This window comes from Ylistrum balloti, unplaced genomic scaffold (genome assembly GCF_031769215.1).
Source record: "Ylistrum balloti isolate Yb309-2 unplaced genomic scaffold, AGI_CSIRO_Ybal_v1 Utg369676, whole genome shotgun sequence".
NCBI classification, from domain to species: Eukaryota; Metazoa; Mollusca; class Bivalvia; order Pectinida; family Pectinidae; genus Ylistrum; species Ylistrum balloti.
The window spans coordinates 927,469-951,499 of record NW_026781919.1 but is presented as its reverse complement, the minus strand read 5'-3'; the positions used below and the strand labels follow the sequence as shown (position 1 = coordinate 951,499).

The following is a 24,031-nucleotide window of genomic DNA, read 5'->3' as shown; positions in this document are numbered from 1 at the left end:
AAGAGAACAAATTTAATGGGATTTATCAACATGAAGTATATTAAATTTAGATTCCTGTCTTAACAAGATCCGCCAAGGTAGATGAGATTAAGTCAGATAATGAAAACATGTTTGATTGAGCTCACTCCAGCATGTTAAATAAAGTTAGTACATTTTTAACTGGTAGAAATCCATTAGGAGGATGACACTGGGTGTAGAATGGACTATTTCCATCTTAATTTTCTGTTACTGGATTTCAAACCTAGCATGCAAGAGCTTTTGTCGACGGACGGAATGCATCATGTATTCTTTGTGTATGCATGGTAAGCAAAATGAAATACCATCATAAATTTTAATTTCTTTTATAGAATTGCACTGAGCTTGCGAACAAAATTGAAATTTTACTATGAATAAAAGAGCAATAGTTTTCAAGACGATAGTCAAAGCTGAGAAATCTTGACAATATCTTATTTCTTCTATTCTGTCTAACGTTACACATACTTACGGCATGTAACTGTTGGTGTGCACATGAAAGGAAAACACAAGAATATATGTAACAATTTCAAATGACATTCATCATATTCATCAAGATAATTTGGATTCCAAAGAGTATTTCTCTTGCAACTAAACAATTAAGTGTGAAATATTGTCTATGGAGTTTGTGTAGACTTGTACAAGATTTCTTAACATATGGTTTAAAACTTTGCACAATAAACTGACCTTCAGCTGTAAGCGTAGCTGTAGCTCCACCTGAAGGAACCGACGTCGCAATTTGATTTCGATCACAGCTGCCATGCTGAACACTAGTCTGGACGTCAGATCCCTGCGACGTCACAGCCTGTTATGATAATGATTAATAAATAAAAAAAAAAAGAACCAAAAATATATATGTTTGATGGTAGTAATGAAAAATGAAACAAACTTTCAAACTGTGTCATAATGTAGCGAAATATAGGCATAACACCATATTACTATTTTTTTCAAATACCATGTCAGAACATTTACACATATTGAATCAAGGTTCAATTAGTTATGAAGTTATACATGATATCACAACTATTGATATACACGTACACAGTCACAACAAACATACGGGGATATATGTTTTTGTAGCATATCTGAATGCTTGTAAACAAATTGTACTGAGATATTATACAGAAGATACATGACAGAATAACACCTTTAAATACAAATTTAGAATTTTATGAGTGGAGACAAACCATGAATTAAACTGCATAATAAGGCTGTTTCGTCCTTCTAGGACTCTTCCATGATGCTGAGGTGCTATATTTTGAAACCAATGAGGCAACTGTGGAAATCAAAAGTTTGCAAGATGACACTGCCCCATAATGGTTTTGTTATAAATTGTACTTACGAAACATGAGAATCGAAAGAAGTTAGTGTTGTCTATAGTGCCAAGGTTGATAGTAGATTGGTAGTATACATCATTGAATGTTAATGTATTAACACAGTACACCTGTCCTTCCTCTGTCAACAAAAAGCAGAGTAAAAACAATCATATTTTGGCAACCTGCTGTTACTATTGTGCATGAAAACATGTTGACCCTATAACTTTCGGTCAATCACGCCAAACTGTTTCTTTATTGGTTTATCACACGGCATATCTATAGCATATTTAATCAGCGCCTCCTACAAATGGTGGTTTGTTTCTCAGAAAGATGAAAAACAGAGTGGCCTGTGCTGACGTTACTGTGTGTTCGGCTAAGACACTTTACCCTAATTGTTCTCCGTGGAAGGCGGTGGGCCTCCTGTATGTTGTCTAGTGAGGAAACAAGCGGCTACTACAATATTAGACCCCAACTCAAAACGATCCTGGCTATACAAATTTCAACCAATCTCCCAAACAAGCAAATAGATTGAGTGGTTGGGTGGCGCAGTGGTAACACACTCGCCTTTCACCTAGCCGTACAGGGTTCTATTCCTGGAACTGACGTCAGAGGTAAGGGTTAACTGCCCGACCACATGGGTTTTCCCTGGAGACTCCGGTTTCCTCCCACGATAAGACCCCTTGCGCGCTTACATTCGGGCCAACAAGAGTGATTAGTATAAGTTGAAATAACTTGTTTCGCAATTGTTGTCAAATAAATAAAGCAAATATCTCCTACTTGATGTTGTGGCTAAGATCCAGTAGTTTATACCGACATGAAAAATATTTATTATGGTAAGAGTTTAAAACAAAGATATAATTTAAGTGAACTGAAATACTACAAATATTTACAATTAAAATCAACTATTTGATGCATTAATTTACAGATCCGTTCTGTACCTACGTGTAAAGGCCACTTTGGTGGAACATTTGCTGTAGTTAAATGTCATGATAGATGTGTCCGAGCAGACATCCCATTCACTTCCGGTTCCACAGGAGGTGCTACTCCCATCACTATACTGATAGGTAAAAGTACCGAGAAATGGTGAAGCACATGTTTGCTTTGAACTGGTTTCATATCCTGTTTGACAGAAAATATTCCAATGTAAGGAAACAATATAAAAATGATGTGTAGAATTCCATCTTAGCCAACAAGATCAATCGAAGAAGTATTTATTGGATTATGGTACATATTGCAGCTGAAATTTGTCAAAGGTGGTGTCTTAATGTAAATAGAGAAAACCATTAAAATATTCAATATTGTAAAATCTTTTATATTCACAGGAGTTCATTTTCATTGAGTTTGTGGGTACTGTAAATCCTTGAATTTATATGTCCACTAAATGATAAACAGATAAAAGTCAATATGGATTATGTTACTGGTGGATTTTGTTAGAAAGGTCCATCCACTAAATCAAGTCCTACTGAAATTTTTTTTTTCAAATTATGAAATTCAAGTTCCTTGAAAATTTGTGATTTTTTTATTATGCCGAGAGTGATACTCCAAAATGAGTTGATATAAAGGGAGACAAAGGCAATTAAAACTGAAAATATATTGATATCAATGCATTTAGCGAAACTACCTTGTTTCACAAGCATGTGGAACTCTTCGGTGTTGGGAGGAGAGGATGCCACACAGTAGGTTGTGACATCACCTTGTGCGGTAGCTGAATCCTCCAAAAATACTCGGAAAGCGTTTGCGTTTGAGTTTGTATCTGCAAAATGTATAAGGAGTTACATGAGAAAATGAATGAAATAACAAATTTGGTGGTTGTTGTTTGTATACATTCTGAGAAGCTGATTGAGTATTTTTGACATTGGTTGTAGATGCTAACACTGACTGTAAAGAAACTACAATACCCCACCTCCAATCCTTCCCTACCATAATTCAATAAAATTAAGTACAATATATATGTATTTACAAAAATAGGACTTCATTTACATTATTGAATACACATGTCAATGGATTGTATGTAGTTCTATTTGTATTTAATAGGCTATTCATTTATGTGTTTTTTGTACAATACTAGTGATAATCGGAGTAGACGCTAATCAATTGTAGTACTGCAGGGACTGGAAACTTTATCTATTATTATTACATGTACAATATAGAGAAGTGTGTTTGTCAATCTCGACTGATTGTCCTACAGATGTTTATGATGTATTTATACCACTCTTAATGATATTTAAAAAGCAGATCAGAATAAAATTTATATGGTTGACCCATTTAACAGATCTGTTCCAATAAAAATGATTTTGATATGAACACAAAACAATGTGGATATAGTTATGATATTAATTTACACTTTTTAGCATTAGAAAACCATATTCATACAATTCATATGTTTGTGAGGCTAATGTGAGCACCAACCTAAATAACACAAAATAGTTGAACCAAAAATCACTGGTACAGATTTTGATGTTTCTGTTGATAACTGTCGACTTCTACTGTTGACTCTAAGGGTTTCAAAATATAGACCCTTAGCATCACTTATGAGCCCTTGAAGGACGAATCAGCTGTATATTGCAGCTAACCTCATTATTTGACTCTGATGTATCTATTCTGAATTTGTATAGAAGATTTGCTATCCAATTGTATGGTACAAGTTTCCATGGCATCATATTATTAAACTTTGCTGGTAAACTTACCATGAACATTTGTTTCGATACAACTTATTGTTTACATTAAGGTATAAATATAACAAGACTGAATTACCTGTATGTAGATAGTAGTAGTAGGAATAGTCTGTCAGTTTAGTCCACTTCATACACAGGTAGGCACTGTAGGTGTTACCAGAAACTGTCACATTGACGTCACTTCTGAAAAGTCGTAACAATAATATCATAAGTAACAACTACGGAATCTATCTTCTTATGCAGTATCACATCAAAACCTGACCATTGAAAACAAAAGTTTTTTTTCATTTTGCAATAGTTTGATTACATTTAAATATATCTATAAATATTGCACCCCGAGAGGACTCAAGACGACATTCTTGATGTAGAAAATACTGATGCCAACAGAATCTTAATTCAACTCAAATTGATGAAACTTGGACAATTATGAAGAAAAGAAATATTTATATGGAGATTTTGAATAAGACCAAGAGCTACGTTTTTCATTTCAGTATGAATTTCACAATTACAAATATGAAAATGATTAAAACAGAAAATATACAAACTTGAAAATGAAGATATTCTGTGTGGTGTCTTCGATGACACATGACCATGATGTGATAGTTGCCGACGTCAAAGCAACTGACCAACCAGATATTTGAGAACTTGTGAACGTGAATGTGACGTCATTGTCATGTTGACTGTCCCACCATTTATTATCCCAGGCTAACGGGAATATACATGACCCTGTTGATACAAGAATCCTTCAAATGCCAAATCTGATCGACAACAAACAGCTTGTCATAATGAAGCCAATTTTACGTAAAATATTGGAAACTTGAGAGAAACAAAGAATTTCATATTTATCTGTTGGAAGTTGAGTTATTTCACAGAAATCAATCTTGAGAACAAAATTCTGGTCAGGAAAGAAATCTGTATAATTTGAAATTTATCCTCTGTGTTGAGCACGAAAGTGAACACTATCACTCTAAATACAATATACACTAAACACAGGTAATGGGAAAACATTATGAAACTGAATTTTGATAAAAAATCATCTGACTACAAAAAAAAAGTTTCAGCAGGGAGAAGGGTTGTTTTTGTTACTCTGAATGAAATCTTACTAAGAAGATGTTTTCCGTGATGCAGATGGTAGTTTTGGTGAGAAGTAGGTAACTGTAACAAGTGTTACCTATTTCTTGACAGTAAAGTTGGAGCTCAAACCAACTGGTGAAGCTTGAGAAGTTTGAAATAAATGTTGCACAGGAAAACTATGATTGCACAGTCATGTTACAAAATGGCTTCCCTGGCTGCTGTGTCAAAGTTTTGACAACACTTTATTGGCTACCTTTTGTTAACATTCCCACCAATTTTTAGCTCAATGGCACCAGTGGAACTGGAGAAGAAGTTTAAAATATGTTTTTCAAGATGGATGCCATGGCTCATTTCCTGCAAGTTTGAGCCCAATCCCACTGGTGGAACTTGAGAAGAAGTTTAAGATGTCAAAAGTTTATGCATGGTGGACGGGTCAGATGACCGAAGAACAGATAATGATTTGTCTACTGAGGGGAGACAACTAGGCTTATCTTCTCCAATTTACTGTAGCTTACTTACGTTTATTCTCACAGTTAGTGCCAAAATAACCGATTACACAAGTACAACTGTAAGACCCAGATGATGGATTACTGCAAGATGCGCCATTTTGACATGGAGCACTGATCTGACATGGGTCTGTAGAGCAAGACAAATAAAGCTGAATAGTTTTAAATAGATTTTATTTCATATTGGTCTGTATATCTCTTGTGATAAAACATAATTAAATGAATATTTCCCATGTTCTAAATTTTCAAAATGGTAATTTGTTGACAATCATGAAACTTAATTTTTTAAAAGGATTTCAAGTAAAATTTCAAGAAATGATGAATGAACATAACATAGAATTAGCAATCTACAATTAAACAAATAAAAATCAGGTACCGTGAACTTGTTTCCAAAGGAAATACAATGTTATAACCACAAAAGTCATCTATGATTTTGTGCCCGATAGTGATTAACAAGTACCTGAGCAAATTTGAATTATAACTTTTAGGTAAGAACATATCAATTAGCTATACATACTGGCGTAGGTGCAGTTATCACTGCTATAGCCAGTAGCACACGTGCATTGGTACGAAGAGCCAACTGCCTGACAACTGCCACCATTCTCACAAGGATTTGTGAGAACACAGGGTACTTTAAGAAAAAAAGGCAGATTTAATGAGATTTATTTGTTTATCATATGAAAGGTCACACTTTTTCTCTGTATTCGAATCATCACAAACTAATTCACGTGTCTCCATCGTTGTTCATATTATTTTGTATTTATGGATATTTACATGCATTTAAATAAACACAATACAAAAGGTGGAGTATTACCTTCTGTTTCGCATGAAGTTCCACTGTATCCGGTAGAGCATGAGCATGAATAATTTCCGGACGATGGGTTAGAACATGTGGCACTGTTCAGACAGGGACTTGACAGTAAACAAGGATCTGGACAAATAAAAGCGTCATTCATTTGGTAACTTCTAATTGTCAACAAACTCCGATTGGAAGAATAATTAAATAAATTGAAACTCGTTTTCTCGAAATCGCTTGCGTCGAAATTATGTTAATTCTGTTTGCGTCGAAATAAAATCGTAATCAAAAAACATTTTCCATTTCCCGATTGTTTTCCTTCTATATCCTTGTAATTTTAGTTCAGATGAATCGAATTTCACTCTGAATCGGATTTTTGGTTGAGTTGAAGTGATTTTTCAGTCATTTCAATTGTAAAGCAATGGGAAGGTCACTCGTTGTCTAGGAATTCATTTTTGTGGAAACATCAGCACGTCTTCTGACGAAATCGGTCAATACATACACAATGAAGGAAGTCACCTGTGCGCCACACACGTCGTACACACTTGGTCTCTGGTGATTGATTACCAATTTAATTTTCCAATTAAAGTTTGGCTTCTTCGTGTGTCACATTTCTGTACCAGTGACTTACATGTACTAATTTTAAGCTTGTTTACTAAATGACTGTGATTGGGAACTTTATTAGATTTAGTATTTGGACAATGAAGTGCTGAAAGTATTTTTCATTGACAGAGTATATATCGGTGCGTGATTTGTTAAGACTAGCACTTGCACAATGTTTCCTTTAACAGGTAAAAACTCTCCAGCGCCGCGTTTTCCATATGTTTATTGATTTGTAATAAAGTCATATTGATATTATCAATAGCTTTATACATCGTTTCTTGTAACGTATCGAAAGAAAATTTTAATTTCGTTTTATGTTCATTCCGTGAAATATATGATGTATATGTGCTTAGTAAGGTTACTGTACACGTGTGCGGGACGGAACGACGCGATCGCAATGCAATTGATTGGAATTATTATTACATGTTTTGTTGTTTGTTTGAATAAACAATGAAAGGAGAAAGTAGACTTAAATTCATTTGTTTATATGCTGCCATTTCAAAACACAGATTAAACTACGCTGCTTGCGTGCTATCGCAGCCCTACTTCGTACAACCATTATCAAAGTCAGGAAACTGACATCGTCAACCTTATTTATACACTTCGTTTGAGTCGAAATTCGGATAAGTCGAAATATTTTCCACTGTCCCTTGAATTTCGAGATAACGAGTTTCGACCTTATAAGATTAGAGACATTACGAGGAATTAATACACGTGTGTCAAATCGGTAGATTTCAACATGAAGACATGAAAGCGCTATAGAAAGACATTTATATATTTCCATATTTTCAAATCCATATGGACTACAGACGTTTCACTTTCTTATATCTTCAGTTATGATATGGTCAAATGTGCATATCGAATAGAAGGGTTAGGAGAAACAACATAATTTTCTTACTTGTGTTTTGACAGTCGTTTCCATAGTATCCCGCCACACAACTGCAAGAATATACACCGCTAGCCGTGTTACTGCACGTGCCGCCATTCGTGCAAGGTTGGGCCAGAGTGCACGGATCTGAAAAAGGGATAATTGTCCATCAACACTTCTATCAACATGGTTTATTCTATTAAGTATTCTTCATGCACTTTGTGCACTAATATAACGAACATAATATATTTTTGTTGCTTGGATAAACTCATTTCTAATTCCGCCGTGGCAGAATTTGATAAGGTGAACTTCGTAGAAAATGAAACAGAAATAAAGATAAGTGAATAGTATAAATTCAGAATTTGTAAAACCAAAAAAATGAGTAAAGCTGCATTACACCGCGCTGCTTCGTGTTTGTATAATGACGCAGTGATGCGGGCCTTAATTTTGAAACCTAGAAGTTGGAGTCGATGACAAATAAAAATCAATGGAAAAAGAGTTTAGATGGTATATACACTAGCCACATAATGCAATAATTGATTAATTTCAGAAGAACTTCAAGTATATTTCTATATGTCATTTTTCGAAGGAATTAAAACGTGGATGACACGACTGAATGTGCATTACCTGACCAAGTGCAATTTGTGTCACTGTATCCGCTGACGCATGCGCAGGTATATGTAAGACCGGAAGGTTGGCATGTTCCTCCATTTTGACAAGGATTTGACAATTCACAAGGTACTATGGGAAACAAGTTGATACCATTAATGAGATAAAACATCCAAACCCAACATAAAGATAGAGGAACACAAGGTATCAATACCTAATTATTTCATAACACGGTGTCACATCTTTTTCTCTCTCTCGTTTTCCACAATTTAGTAAACTGACAAACTTTCATGTTGATAAAAACCTTTTTTTGGGTACATGATACTTATCCTGTTTATGAATAGAGACAACAAAGGGAATGGTGATATGTCAATATGGTCTTAATTCGAGCTCAGAATTTTACGACGGTGTGGCAAAACATGCGTAAAAATACAGAGACTCATGAAGCAGTTAAAAGAGAAAAAGACCAGGTGTTCCAGAAAAGTAAGCGTCTTCTGTTTTTTTCGACGATATCAGTCATGTGAATCTTTGTTAGTCAAGTAATGTCACATACGTAAATGAGGACCAGACCAACAACAAAGAAACCACCAGGCATGCTAAAGAGCATCAATTATTTCCAATTTCATACCAGGAAATGGAATATAGAATAGAATATAACTAGGGATATATATACATCGTTACTGCAGTTCAGATGTCCGCTTTGAAATTAAAATTTAATTCTTTTCCTGGTATTTATCTAGTTCACTCTTGGAGCAGTCAAAGGTTTTGGGCAATCTCATCATTTCTTTTACCGAATTTCATCTTTTATCTATTTTTTGTATCACTATTTATGGTTTGTTCTTACATTTGCATCGCTGGTTTTCATCGCTGTAATCAATTTACATATAAAAAAAAATGATAGGTACTTTATACTTACATTCACTTTCGCAGTTTCCGCCACTGTAACCGGAAGCACATGAACACGTATATGTACCGGATGATGGGTTGGAACATGTTGCTCCATTCTGGCAAGGAGCGTCAACGACACAGGAGTCTTTTGAATCAAAATGAAATATCAAGAAGTAAAATTGGGAAAATGAAATCGTTTTTTGATTTTGAACAGAAGTGAACATTCAGTTTTGAATTCATATGAAATTTACGGGTGTTAAATTAACAAGTGTAAATATGTTTAAGTAAATTTTCTGACGAATTCTCACCTTTGTAAGTACAATTAGTGTCACTGTATCCTGATGCGCATGCGCACGTGTAAGTAAATCCAGACGGCTGACAAGTGCCGCCGTTTTGACATGGGAGATCGATGATACACGGTACTGTATGACGAAAAATATTGAAAAAATAAACATTTACTATCATTTCACTTCAAAAAGTTTCTGATCAAATCTAACATTGAATTGCCGTTATTTGCGAATACCTTGTGTGATATAATAAAACTTTCTCTATGTAAAATCTTTGTTTTTCAGCTAGGGAATTTAAAATAACTGTTTTAATTCATACATGTATTATTCTCTATTTTCCAGGAGAGCAGTTCATTTAAGTAAAAGGAAAGGTTTCTGTACGTGTACGTTGACAACCTTACGTTTATTTTCACAATCTGTTCCACTATAGCCATTGACACATGTACACGTATAAGTTCCGGACGAAGGGTTGGTGCACGTGGCGCCATTCTGACAAGGTGACGTCAGAACACAAGGATCTGTTATAAAAGACAGCAAATTAAATATATTTTTTAATTGGCTGAATACTTTCCATATTTAAAGCAACATTCTCAGACATTTCTTTATTTCCATTTATCTCACCTGATGATTGACAATTCGTCCCGCTGTATCCGGTTGCACATGCGCAGGTGTAATTAAATCCTACTGGTTGACATGTTCCACCGTTCTGACAGGGCGTTCCGAGATCACACGGTACTTAGAAATAGAACACAAGATATCCAAAGATGTTTGCTAATGCAACTTCACAGCATTCTTACAGATGTTTCATGTTTGAAAATTGTTCTTTTACTTATCAACTTGCCCCTTTACAACTATAAAACATCAGATAATGCTGAGAAGAGTGTGAGGAATTCTTTATAAGGTGTTTCCATTTAATGACTCTTCAACATGCAGAATAATTGATATAACAATATATCAATATAATATATTCCGCACCTTGAAAAAATAAATAACGAATTGGAACGTCTAATATCATTCTTTTTTTGCCAAATATACCTATCTCTTTAACATAACTGAACACTTGGTTTTAATCCACCAAAGGGAATGAGTTTCCATATCTGGGAGATTTTTGTTGATTTCATTGAAAAAGATAACATGGAATCATATGAATAACAAACAGGATGATTTTCACATGTAAAAGAAATAAATTGGTAAATTATGTATATCTGTCGGAGCCCGGAAAGGACAACTTCCCCTCTATCGCGAGCCCGTTTAGGAAGACATGTTAATATAGATTATATTTTGCCAGAATATTAAATAGTTTATCTGGTTCTCGAGACGATCGTTGCTGCACAATCAAAGTGGTTTTACTTGTATCGCGTGACAAACGATTATAAGGAGCTGCGTTTCAATAAGGAAAAGTGAAATTCAGGTGGAACTAGCTGATCTTAACTCCCAGATTGACATATCCATGAGAATGAGACGATACCAATGATTAGTCTCTTTAAAACTCGTTGGAATGTGGCGTCTTCTTCTTGACCAAAATCATTAAATAATATCAGTAAATTTTTATACCCAACTTTTTGTGAATTTGATTTACTTACGTGTGTTTTCGCAATCTGTTCCACTGTAACCCGTGGGGCACGTGCAAGTATAGACGTTTGATGACGGATTGTTGCACGTGGCGCCGTTTTGGCACGGAGAGGTCAAAGTGCAAGGATCTAAAAATAAACGCCTCGAAAAAAATGACATTATATAGTTGAACAAAAAAGTGAAATGTTTCTTATTTAGATACACGTTTGAAAGAGAGGCTCATTTGATATACTATGAAAGGTATATGAATATTGTGTACATACAGATTAAGGATCAATTATTGTGTTGTGAATACGCAAATTAAATCCTCGTCAATTACAGCGAGATGAATAGTCCCGACAGATTTTAAATTACAATATTAATATTACAGCTGGTGTACAAAAGGTATTAATCTGTATCATTCATCAAGTACCAGCCGTAACACAATCACGTTGCTAAACCGAATTCTTGTGTAGTCAGGTAAAGTTGTATACAATTTTTATCTGCCATTTATATTTCACACTTGTATGCCGATGTATTGTGGTCGCCACCCAATCTATATTCCTTTGTGTCCCCTGCAATAATACTGTTTAAGTCGATATAAAACGACATTTTTTTAAAATACAAGAGTTGTATTCCAATATTGAACCAATATCAAATGCAGGCTGAAAAATTGTAATTCTGCTACGTGTGATTCTCGAGTCCAGAAAGTTTGCTCTGTAGCACGCTTGGCATACAAGAAGAGTCCAATGCTTTCACTCTTCACGGTGACGTGGAAATATCCACGGAGGCGATGTTATAGCCTCGACTTGACGCTATATTTGAATGTGGCTGTGAGAGAAGGACAACTCATCTCAGTATTAAGTTAAACGGACGTCCTTCATATTATTTAAAGATGAAATTTTGGTTAAGAATATATTGAAGAAATAGGATTCAAGATAACAAAATGGAAATAATATTATCTAACTATACTTTAAACAAACCAGAGTTACTCCCTCAATCTGTTACCTGTTACCTGTCCTGGTAATTGGATTCCAATATGCAAATTTTACCTTCGCAGTATTAAATGATATCACATTGAGAGAAAAGAATATATAGATGGCTTATATCAGGGGAGAAACAGGAGTTTAATTTTGTCATGTCTCACTCTGTTTGATGTCATTATCAAGAGTCAAACCAAAGCACACTTTAATAAGACTCCTCAAATACTTCACCGATGTTGTTATGACGATCATGACCTATTCACGTGGAAGTATTTTTATAGTGCCATGCAAGATTTAATTGCTATTAAGATAGCAGGTAGTGGACACTGCTGGTGGAATTTATATGGTGTCAAAATAGCGTTCACCTGCTAACTGGTAGACACTGCTGATGGACTTTTAGTCCTCGAGGTTTGCTGTAACCTGCATGCCATGTTTCAGTTCATTCGAATTGTGGCACGGTTCAGAATGTACACGTTTACTTGACGTTGTTCTAAAGTTGTCTGATGTATAAAAATCACGAAATTTATTCAATTAGGGGAGTGCAGCACTTCCTCGTCAAGACTTTTACTTTTTTTTTGATCACTTTAGATTTTCCTTAGTCTCCTCCTAGTGCACAAACTTCACACCCTTAACATCACTGACGGGTCCTAGAAGGCCGAAACACCTGTATGATGAGGTTTAATTCATTGTTTGGCACTATTGTATCAACCTCTGTATTAAAGGGTTCTATTGATTTCCTCGGCTTTTGTACAATCTTTGTATAAATGTCATGCTATTTGTCACATATGTAATTAGAAAGAGTAACCCCAATATTTTTAGAATTACAGAATACCTTTCATTCAAAATGTATTTGAAATATTGTTATAGCATATATATTCGTGGGGCTAAACTTTTATGCCCCCCCCCCAAAAAAAAAAAAAAATCAGTTTTTTTTTTATATAGCTTAATAAATCTGTTTTAATCCACAAAATCAATGAAACTGAATTCTCCATGAAAATGAATTATTTCAGAACCCCGCCCCCTTCCCCTCCCATATCTCAGTGTTTACCAGTGTTTATGATAACATTAGCGAATTTATCCGAACTGAGGTTTGTATGTATACATTTTAGAAGACCTAGTCCTGATAACACAGACTACCACAGAAGCTCGTGATAATTGCATGGCTGATGCATACTTTACCAGAAAACGATTTTCTTCATATTTTCGATATTGAAAACAGAATGATTGAACTCCTACTCGTATTGAATATGATGCCTTTATCCTCGTCCAGCATTGAAAACAAGGCGGATGTAAAACTGATCGCAACATGGTCAGACATCAATAGAATAGCCAGACCAGTTTATGGCTGGAATACATTACGCTATTGTATGTATCACGACAAGCTGACAGCTCATATAAAACAATAGTGAAATAAAAAAATATATGCATGCTCAACACTACATCGATTTTCGCTACAAAAATTGAATGTGCATGGATGAACAGTTGTTTCATAAAGAGGTCTGTTTGAAAAACGACTGCAATATTCTATCTCGGAAATGTTACGTTGTTACCTATGTTTGATCTGGTTTTGTTTACTACATTGTGAAGTTACAATCTGATATCAATTTGGTCACTATATTGTAAATTGACAAAATCTTATATATTTTTGTTTACTATATTTTGAAATGACACTTTAATATGGATTGCATACTATGTAGGATTCATTGTATGTGAATAAAAACATTTTTTTCTGATATTTAAAATTGTTTTCGGTTTTCATTTAACTTCGTGATTGATAAACGAAATAACATTACAAACATTTGCTGATATTGGTAAATTCTATGCATCATCCACATTTTACATAACCAATTTCAGTATAAAGAAAATACACCAAGCTTAAGTACTTCAGAAAGCGAGACACTGTGTAAAACATTAATACATTGTATAATTCCTTTAAATGATATAAATGATTAAGCGAAATTTACTCCGTAGTGCTTCAATAGTTTTAAATTTCTGTGAAATACCTGTGTTTTGAACTCACATAGATATTCTTTCACCTCTGTGGAACAATAGTGGGACGACAAGGACGAAATTCTTCTGTCAAGTGTAATTGTAACATTTACAGAAGGAAAATGTATTATTTTAACGAACTAGTATACAGTTTTGATAGGAAGTCATACCATACAAATACTTACCAGATTAAGGAGAATCCCTGGCAGTCCCCGGGAAAATCACGTACGCGTTTATTCATTTTTTTTTTGTTCCTTAGTCAATGATTTTTCGGTAGCAATAGTGTGAGAGTAAAACTATGAAAGTTCATATACATCATTAGTATCAATAGCTATGAGTCGCACAATAATACAATGTTATTGGGAGTAATAACACGGAGGAACAGGTTTAATTACCACATATAATTATATAACACACGTGCAAATTGTATTAATGTCAATAACTCATTAGATTATCACAGCAACAAATTCAACATTTATTGTTTGTAAGTATGATCAGCTGTGTCACGCAACAGACTTACCTATCTGGTCACAATTAGTTCCTCCATAACCAGCCGGGCAGGAACACGTGTGAACTACGCCCACGTAAGTGCACGTGCCTCCATTCTGACAGGGGTCAGGGTCACATGGACCTACGTAAAGGATATTTTAAAGGTAAAGTAGTTTTCTGTGCCAGTTTTAATTCAGGGATTCCTATAAATCAATTCTAACTTTGGTAAAGCAGACTTCAGATTGTCTAGAACTGTGTTAATTGTAGAATTTAGAATTAACTGTTGTTCAAGTAAACTTTACCAGTGTTTGTGTACATACTAGATATTATCTCAGCCTGAGTATCATGAGCAGTTTGCTATCTCAGAACTTTTAGACCATAAAAGTTTTCTTAGGCAGGGGGATGTTAATAGTGAAATTTTTCGCTCAAGTGTAGAACATAATTTGTGTTAAATCTTAATGTGACCGTCTGGCTTATCAGACAGATAGTTTAATTGCGGTCACCTTAGTGTCAGAATCATGTCGTGAAACATTTGCTGGACATGCTCTCCACCAGTGAGACATTAACTGGTCACAGTTTAATTGTAGATCAGTAGAAGACACTTTCCCTATCAGAATTAGATTATAATTACTTTAGGATAAACTGTAAGATCACAGCAAATAGAGTCAGTCCTGGTGTGGCCGTGAAAGGAGTAACTTGTTAAGCTCGATACTCAGGCCATACATGTTATCATTGTTGCAACTTGTGTTAATACTCAACATTTGTACTTGAGAACGGTTGTTGCTGGTCTTTTGTATAACATAAGGATAGTACAACATAGAGGGGTAACAATCCTAAACTAAAAACAACTGACACTCCTCTAAATAACATTTACAATATGTATATAGAATATAAATCGAATGGCGAAGGATTTTTAACATTACACAACCATGGCCTTGGATTTTTTTCCAAAAACAGTTTAAAGTAGAAGTTTCAAATAAAAATATATTTATACATAACAGTATAAAGCTAACTATTTCCCATCATAAACTTTAAACTAAGGAGATACAAACAACAACAGACATACTGGACACCTGACAGTGGCTAATAATTAGAGATAATAATAATAAAATTGTACTTACGACACAGGACTGTCAACACCACATGGAATGAGATAAAAACGAAACTTCTGTTTTGATCATACACAGAAATTGTAACCTCGTAAGACAGATAATATGATAAACAATAAGATATGTTTAATGTTATCAAATGTGAAATACCAGGTTTAAAAAAAAACAAAAAGAAAGAAAGGAAGAATGGAAGAGAGAAAGGTAAGTAGGAAGGAGCTATTAATTATTATTGTATCAACACGAATACTTCATCAAGATGTATGATACGTGAAATTCGTCAACCGACTATGGTATTCATGTATTTATATATGGTTATATGGTTTTGTATATTATATCTGTATGTAAAACAAATCTGATAAGGGCGTTTTTCCTTCCATATAAATACACAAGTAACAGTTAAAACGGTAATACGATGCCTTATCGTGGAGTATCACTGATTAAAAAAATAAATTATGATTTGCAATGAAATGGTTCGTACCATCTGGAGTTAGAGTTGCTTTCCCGCCAGCAGTGGGAGCTACAGTTGGAGATTGTCCTTTAGCGCAACTTCCACTATTAATGCTCAGTTCTGTGTTTGTACCCGATATCTGAACGGCCTTTTTATAAAAATAATGAAAAGATACTATCAGATGAATTGCAGTTTGACGGTTTATTATTGAACTGAAACATAATGATACACATTATGGCGTTAGTTCCTCGTCTACGAACGTGAGCAAGTGGAAAGTAAAAATTACTCCAAATGCGTCATTTGTAAAATAATCAGCTGGAATGGTCACGTGAAAGACCATAACAACATAGAATATCTGGTTAGTACCCGCAAGTAAACGGAAGTTGATTTATACTCACAAAGCAGGTAAACCGGAAGTAACTGACGTTGTCAACAGTGCCATTGTTGAGAGCCGAAACGTAAGAGATCACACCGTTGGTTAAGTAGTTTACGCAGTTCAGTGCCCCTTCCTCTGGAAACCAACACCATTCATTAGAAATCGATTTACGATGTGCGTTATGAATATTTTAATCGCTGTTTGACTGCAAACTCTTGTCGTTGAGACATTCGTGTATCGACATTGGAAATCTTATAAAAAAATGTTGATCGATAATACTTTTGGTGAGGGAAACACAAGGTATAAACAAAGTATCAGTTACGAAAACAAAGCATTACGCGGTCCCTTTAATAATTCATTTTTATATCCTTTATAGCAAGAGATACCTTGAAAGTTACGAAGATATATGAGAACCTGCCGTAATATTGCACAGAAGTTATGGATGAAATATATACATGTATACAATTGCAAATGACACAAAAATGACTTTTTTACCATGCATCTACTAGCGTGTTTTATCGGACGGGTCAAAACTAGAGACATATTCGTCAGTGAGTAAGAAATATATACAAAACAATTTTTTTTAATATAATAAATGTAAAATTGTTGTTCTTTTAATAACAAAAGGGTGCGTAAAATTAAACAATATTAAACAATCTCCTGAGAGATATTTAATTATGTGTACCCACGTGTAAAGGCTACAATCGTGGAACATTTTGTATAGTCGAATGACATCATTGTTCGATTGACACACATATCCCATTGGCTGTTTGAGGAACACGAGGTGGCGCCACTGCTGCTGGTATATGCGTAGGTGAATGTTCCCATTAGATCCACAGGAACGAACTGCCGAGCAGTCTCCTCGTGACCTGTAATGACGTCATTGTTGGCGTTAAGAAAAATCAACATAACTCTTTCGCAGTTTCTCTAATATCGAAATTGATACATGTATTTTGTATCCCTTCATTGCCAAATCCATAAGAATTTAAATTCAACTAAGTGTTAACTCATTGTTAAGAACAAACTCCCTCGCTCCAATAGGATTTTTTCCACTCCGATAGAAAAATCCCTGGTTCCAAAAGCTTAATCGGTGCATGCTTATCATATGAAAACCAAGGTGAAACATATACATCGAAAGGATATCAAAAATCATTGAAATCATCCAGTCACATGAGTGGAATGAACAAAGACAACTGTTAAAATGCACAGGTAGAGGATAAGATCATTACGCTTAGTTGTAACTTCTATAAAAGCAAATCTATGAAAACGCTAAGCCATGTTGATAAACACCGACCTGATTTAACCATCATATGGTACTCCTCAGTTCCCGGACCGGAAATACAATATTTCGCGGTGGTAGATAAAGCAATCGTTGCGTCTTCAATGTAAACCCTCATGCCTGCAGCATTTACTTCCTCATCTGGTAAAAAATGGAAGAAACAAATCATACAGCTTTGCTTCTCTTGGTGTAGACGATTTGGGTTTATCATGTGTGATCAATGACCACTGCTGTCCTGATGTAGTGTGATGCCAAAGACACACAAGTGAATAACACAATCCGATACAAATTTAGAATTAGATAGTTTAGAGCCACACAATGGATCAAGAATTATAGGTTATCAAAAACACACAGCATCTTTCTCTACAGAATTACATACATGAGGACCAACAATGCTAGCAACATATATACCCTGCCGGACCATAATAAGCATTTTTGAAGCAACTTTTCAAATACATTGATCGGAACATGCCATGAGAATTCTAACTGTTGTGTAACCCAATATCATGTACATGACAAATTCTTTCAGAAGTTTGTTGGTATCAAATGGTCTTGATCAGAAATAAACTACTGATGGAAGTACATTCTTCCCACACTAGGTTTCTTTTCTAAACTAACATTGTATCAAGTTTCAACCTAATTGGTTATCCCTTAATCAAGTGATCATCTGGAAACCAAAAATCTATTTTTAGCACCATTGACCTTTGTAGTTAACATGTTGATCACAGTGATCTTTATGGTTGACCTTTTGACCCCTAACACAATCCCACAGCAGGTACCATAATAAACTAATATTGTATTAAGTTTCATCCGTAACTCAAGTTATCATCTGGAAACCAGACAGACAGACACAGACAGACAGACACTATAGTCCCTTCCGGTTTTATCAGCAGGGGACTGATTAAGCGACGGCAGCATACCACTGTTTCGTCCTTCTATGACTTGTTAATGATGCCTGTGATATAAAATGTCTATAAATCTATGAGACGATAGAAGTAATTCGACATATCAAAATCTAGATGTGAAGTAGATAGGTGTTATGCTTATGAAATTTCAACATATTTGTATTTGTTTCGAATTACTAAAATATAACATAATAATGTATGTATACAAACTGGGAACACAGAGGTATATTCTTTACACACAAAATATCATGAATTAAACTTACCATCGGTCTTCATGTTTATTCATACACCAGGGATGATGGTAAGAGATCTTAATTCATTTCATACCTACATTCAAACAACTCCAATCTCTAAGACATATAGTCATTACTGTTATTGATGTAAAAACCTCTTACCGTACATAAAATAGTAGTAGTATGAGTAATCTGTAACTTTATGCCATCTTACACACAAGTACGAGTTCTGGGGTGCTCCGAACAGGTCTACGTTTTGATCTCCTCTAGAACAAAAAATCTGTCCAATGCATCTGACACCCAACAAATCAACAAACATGTTTGAAATCGAATTTTAATATCAAATCAAGAACAATTAGAAAATTTAAAAAAAGTAAAAACGACAAATCATGATGTCATCTTACTTTATATTTTGTAAAATTTTGTTATTCACAAGACCTCAGATATATGATTACAATACAGATATGCAATTACAGATAGACAGTAGATCGGGTACAGTTTCACAAATGAACTTACTAAAACGCAAAATATCATGAATTTATAAGGCCCCAGTTATACGTTCTTTTTTTAATGAAATCAATTATTGATATAATTAGACCTCAACGTTACTCTGTGTTAAAAGTGATGAAAAAAATATTGATTAATGTTTAATTCTAGTTTTCATTACCATTGCATTATCCAGAGATGTTTAATGCACACCGTTCGAGGAATGTTTTATTTATTAAGTGATGGGAAATGTATATAAACGTATTGCATTTTGCTGGGAAGAAAATCTTAATTATATTTCATAGACATCAGGATAATATTTGACTGCCGTTGTACGACCGTATCAAAGATCGATATAGATATATCGGCTTTTTAGAACAAAATTCATTTGGAATCACAACGAAACATGGACCCTTCAAACACACAAGTGGAGAATGCAACATTGAGATGTCAAATGTAGCACGTCACTGTAAATATAGGCTAACACATTGATCTCATCAACTAGATCTGATTTAAATGTTTGTCTCTCAACTCCAAACAAATCATAAACAATTAGCTATTGATAAAGCAAATAAGGTCAGCCAGTTCAACGGAAGTTCCATTTAACCAAAAAATCGAACCGGGTAAATCATTTCTCCCTCTAAATGGACAATATATGTTTGTAAGTTATTGATCTATCAACTTAGGTCTCAGACTCATCTCATTGCGATGATACTTCTTCGGGTTACATGGTGAAATCTAGCTTGCGAGAAAATCGGGAAATTATGATTCTTAAAATCAAGAAAGAAAATATATATTAAAAACAAGAAAATGCCAACATGTCAACATAATCATAATCCAAACTCAAATTCCATAAAACTAGGACAAAAAATTAACAAAGAAAAGATTTACACAGAAAAAAATACAAGGAGAATAAGACCAGGTGTTCCGGAAGAGTTATCGTCTTCTGCTTCATCGACGACACCTTTCATGTTAACCTTGATCAATCCAAGTATGTGATGTCATGTTTCCAAATGAGAATAAGGTATAAAACCACAGAACCAGCAGGTAACCTAACGAGCACTTAACAAGTTCAACTTCATATCTCACAAAGAAACAGAAATTGTTTATATAACTTTATCTATTTTACAACAATTACGAAACACCTTCTAACAGTCCCCCTTGTTGGCAAGGATAGAAGTCCGCAAGGGGTCTTTCTGTTGGGAGAAATGGGCATCTCGGTGTATGGCCGACCACTTAATTTTTTTTTTTTTTTTTTATTAAAATACATATTGCTGAATAAGACGGTATCACACAGATGTTTTCTTATTCTAAAAAATATGGTATCGTATAGAGATTTTAACCTACTAGTGTACAAATGTTGCAGTAAAGAAGGTATGATTGATCAATCTAATTATTTAATGAAATTAAATTTTAAGGAAACATCACTTCTGATGTTTATGGAGACCAAATTGTGTAGGTCGACGGGATTTCACCGGCAACTTTCATTCCTGTACGTGAATCCGATATCTCATTAAATACCCTTCATAAGATATCACATACTCCTTATAAGTTTCCATATTCGTTTTATAAATAGATGTGATTTAATTTCCTTTATAAGATACCGGGTATTCTTTATAATGTATCATATTTGTTTACGAGTAGAAGATATCTCATTAAGTATATAAGACATATTATATAGGTAAATGATACATTGTCTTTTATGACTTTGTTAAGCATCGAATCAACATTGTTCCCTGATTAAGTGCCGTAAAGGATATTCATATCTTAACAAGGCTCGTCCATATGAAATGAAAGTTTGTTCCGCAGTACAAAATGTACACGGAATTGTTGTCCATTTTTGTGAAAAAACACAGATGTGTAATATTTTTTTTTTTTGAAAACAAACAAATAAACGTAGTCATCAGCAGAATTTAACGGTGCACAAGCTGTAAAAGACCAATGGAATATCAGCACGGCAGATATACACGTACACCCCATAATACTTCTAGAAGATCAATGCATTACTTCCGGATTCCAACGGACCGATTTCGTTTGTTGAAATTGATTACATTTTAATACCCCGTTTCGCACATCAAACAATCTGCCCCCAGAGTTTATCCTTTTCAATCACTTTAAACTCTGAATACAGTGTTTTATTGATCAATGTCACGCAGTTCCTGACAATATACGAGGACTAATGCACTGTCAATCCAATATTGTTTTATATCAGTACACCAGCTCTTACAGCACCAGGCATAAAACACAGGACAATTCAAAACTCAATAACGTTCTTTATATTATCATTTTAGCATTTTTCGAATTTTACGGGCTTGAATACAAGAGACAATTAATGGTTAAACGCAATAAGTATATGCATAATGTAGTAGATGTATGTGACTTTAAACAATAGATGAATCTAATACCAGACGAGCGACACTCATCTAACGAATTTTGCAGTCTTGATATAAGTAGGTAAGTAAAATAAATACATAAAGTTCTATGATCAGATTTATTGTGTGTCATAAAAATTTAACGATATGTTTGATTTTTATCGATATGTTTCCTTTGTCTATGTTCTTCTTATTTTCGTTTAACTTCTAATATTAATGCAAAATATAGTTAGTTGTTTGATATTAGGAGGAAAATGATAAGCAATCAAGATACACGATCGTATTCAAATATCCAGAAGTTCCAAGGATTTACCGTAAATTGGTTACATTTTATGGAGTTAATGAGGAAAAGCCGAAAACTGTCTATTTTGTGAGAGAAAGAACTGATCGCGGCCCTTTACTGCTACATTTGCTGTAAACTAGCATTGAACTAGCCAATTGACTATTGCTCGGATACGCAATATCATAAGTGATTAAAAAATCACGCTTACAACCGACACAAAATGTTCAAGTTATTAGGGTTTCATAAGTGTTGATTTAGTCGATAGTGCATGCAGCTTTTTCCGAAACCAAAAGCTTCGCTTAAGAATCGATTGTGATAAACTGCGCATACCTTCAAACTGTATTTCCATCCGTGAGTTACCCTGCGTTACGTTTGTATGCGCTTAAATTACAGTCTTTTATCATGTTTTCCCGATAATTTATTTCCCTAATCGGAAATTTCCTTTATTGAAAAAATAAAGAAAATTAATTACACAATGCCGAACTTCTGTCTAACATCTGTTAGATATATAACACACGAGTATTACACATATACACTTTACACCTGGTCTTACTCTCCTGGTTATTTGTCAGGAGTTTCCGTGTAAATCTTTCCTTTATTCATATTTTGTTTTATTGAATTCGAGTTTGGATTATGATTCTGTTCACATGGTAGTATTTCTTTCTCACTTTTGACATGTCTGATCATGAACACTATAAAGGACTGAGTGTTTGAAGCTGTACAGGAATCGTATACCCATCATATCTTAATAAATTTCTTTATATCATTAAAACATTATGTTGATAATGTGAGAAGTTAATTATCTGATATTTGCATGTTGTTGAAGTAAATGTACACGAAATTATTTCTCTTCAACAGTTTGATAAAAGTAATTGTAATTCGTATTAAAACATATACTTTTTCTTACACTCTTTTTTTAGCATGAATATAAATCTGTATGACGTCATTTTAATCAAAACAACTACAAATTGAATCAAATCTGATTGATGTTTGTCCTGTTTATCAACTGCCACTGTGATGGTAACGTCCGTGATTTATGAGACGGTGATATTTATATTTTGGAAAATTTCAAAATGTCTAGTGATATATAATTAATTATTAATTTGGTAAATTAAAAAAAAGATACACTGTACATATATTACATATAATTTTTCTCTAACACGATAGGTTGGTGTTATTCGACTTCAACGGCATCAATTAATCATTACAGGTTTTAGGTAAATATACTTTCATACAATGCGTGGTATCAACATTTAAAGTGTTTTCATTTGCTGGCACGGTGAACTTTGACCGGAAAGGCGTTTCACGCATATATGACAATTATTCCGCGCAGTAAGTAGTTCAAGAGAACATAAACCTATCCATTGTTTGTCATGGTTGGCTTCCGTTCACATGTAATTACATAGTTTTTGTTCACGAAATTCATTATTACAAAAATACATGTAATTTTTTATTTTTGTGTTTGCGGTGGACAAATAAATCCACGAATGAAGAATAACAAAAAATTCAAAAATACCCCAACCAAAATGTTCCATTCTATAATATTTAAAAGATTATACAAAAGATAAACAAGTGAATAGCACCTTTCCATATTAAATTAGAAAACAGCTGGCATTTTCAAGATATCTCGTTTATTCTTTTATCAACATAATTTTTTATCGTTCTTACCTGAAAACAAGGTAATTGTTTGAAGTATCCTGCAGTACGCATGTCCATGACGACACTGGTGAACTGTATGCTTGCACGGGCCAGCCAACCACATTCTGTGATGAGTATGTTATTGTTATGCTACTAGAGAAACTGTCATACCATGTTCCGTCCCATTGACTGGAGGGTAGAGTACAAGTTCCATCTGGAGTAGGAAAAGGAAAGCAAAGACACAGTTTATAAAAAT

The 24,031-nt window shown here is 34.3% G+C and overlaps 1 protein-coding gene across 1 annotated transcript in view; it reads right to left on the bottom strand.

Moving 5' to 3' along the window:
• Nucleotides 1-24,031, bottom strand: part of LOC132563910 (uncharacterized) — a 29,208-nt gene that overhangs the window by 1,490 nt on the left and 3,687 nt on the right. The window contains exons 2-26 of the mRNA XM_060228672.1: nt 23,806-23,989; nt 19,159-19,262; nt 17,874-17,999; nt 17,269-17,448; nt 16,602-16,714; nt 16,234-16,351; nt 15,768-15,776; nt 14,678-14,788; nt 11,218-11,334; nt 10,256-10,369; nt 10,036-10,152; nt 9,656-9,769; nt 9,376-9,492; nt 8,478-8,591; nt 7,881-7,997; nt 6,398-6,514; nt 6,101-6,214; nt 5,597-5,713; nt 4,549-4,729; nt 4,083-4,186; nt 2,950-3,081; nt 2,271-2,447; nt 1,355-1,467; nt 700-817; nt 485-493 (exon numbers count right to left, since the gene is read on the bottom strand). Coding sequence (XP_060084655.1) covers nt 485-493; nt 700-817; nt 1,355-1,467; nt 2,271-2,447; nt 2,950-3,081; nt 4,083-4,186; nt 4,549-4,729; nt 5,597-5,713; nt 6,101-6,214; nt 6,398-6,514; nt 7,881-7,997; nt 8,478-8,591; nt 9,376-9,492; nt 9,656-9,769; nt 10,036-10,152; nt 10,256-10,369; nt 11,218-11,334; nt 14,678-14,788; nt 15,768-15,776; nt 16,234-16,351; nt 16,602-16,714; nt 17,269-17,448; nt 17,874-17,999; nt 19,159-19,262; nt 23,806-23,989 — 2,937 coding nt within the window. The remainder of the gene's footprint in view (nt 1-484; nt 494-699; nt 818-1,354; nt 1,468-2,270; nt 2,448-2,949; nt 3,082-4,082; nt 4,187-4,548; nt 4,730-5,596; nt 5,714-6,100; nt 6,215-6,397; nt 6,515-7,880; nt 7,998-8,477; nt 8,592-9,375; nt 9,493-9,655; nt 9,770-10,035; nt 10,153-10,255; nt 10,370-11,217; nt 11,335-14,677; nt 14,789-15,767; nt 15,777-16,233; nt 16,352-16,601; nt 16,715-17,268; nt 17,449-17,873; nt 18,000-19,158; nt 19,263-23,805; nt 23,990-24,031) is intronic.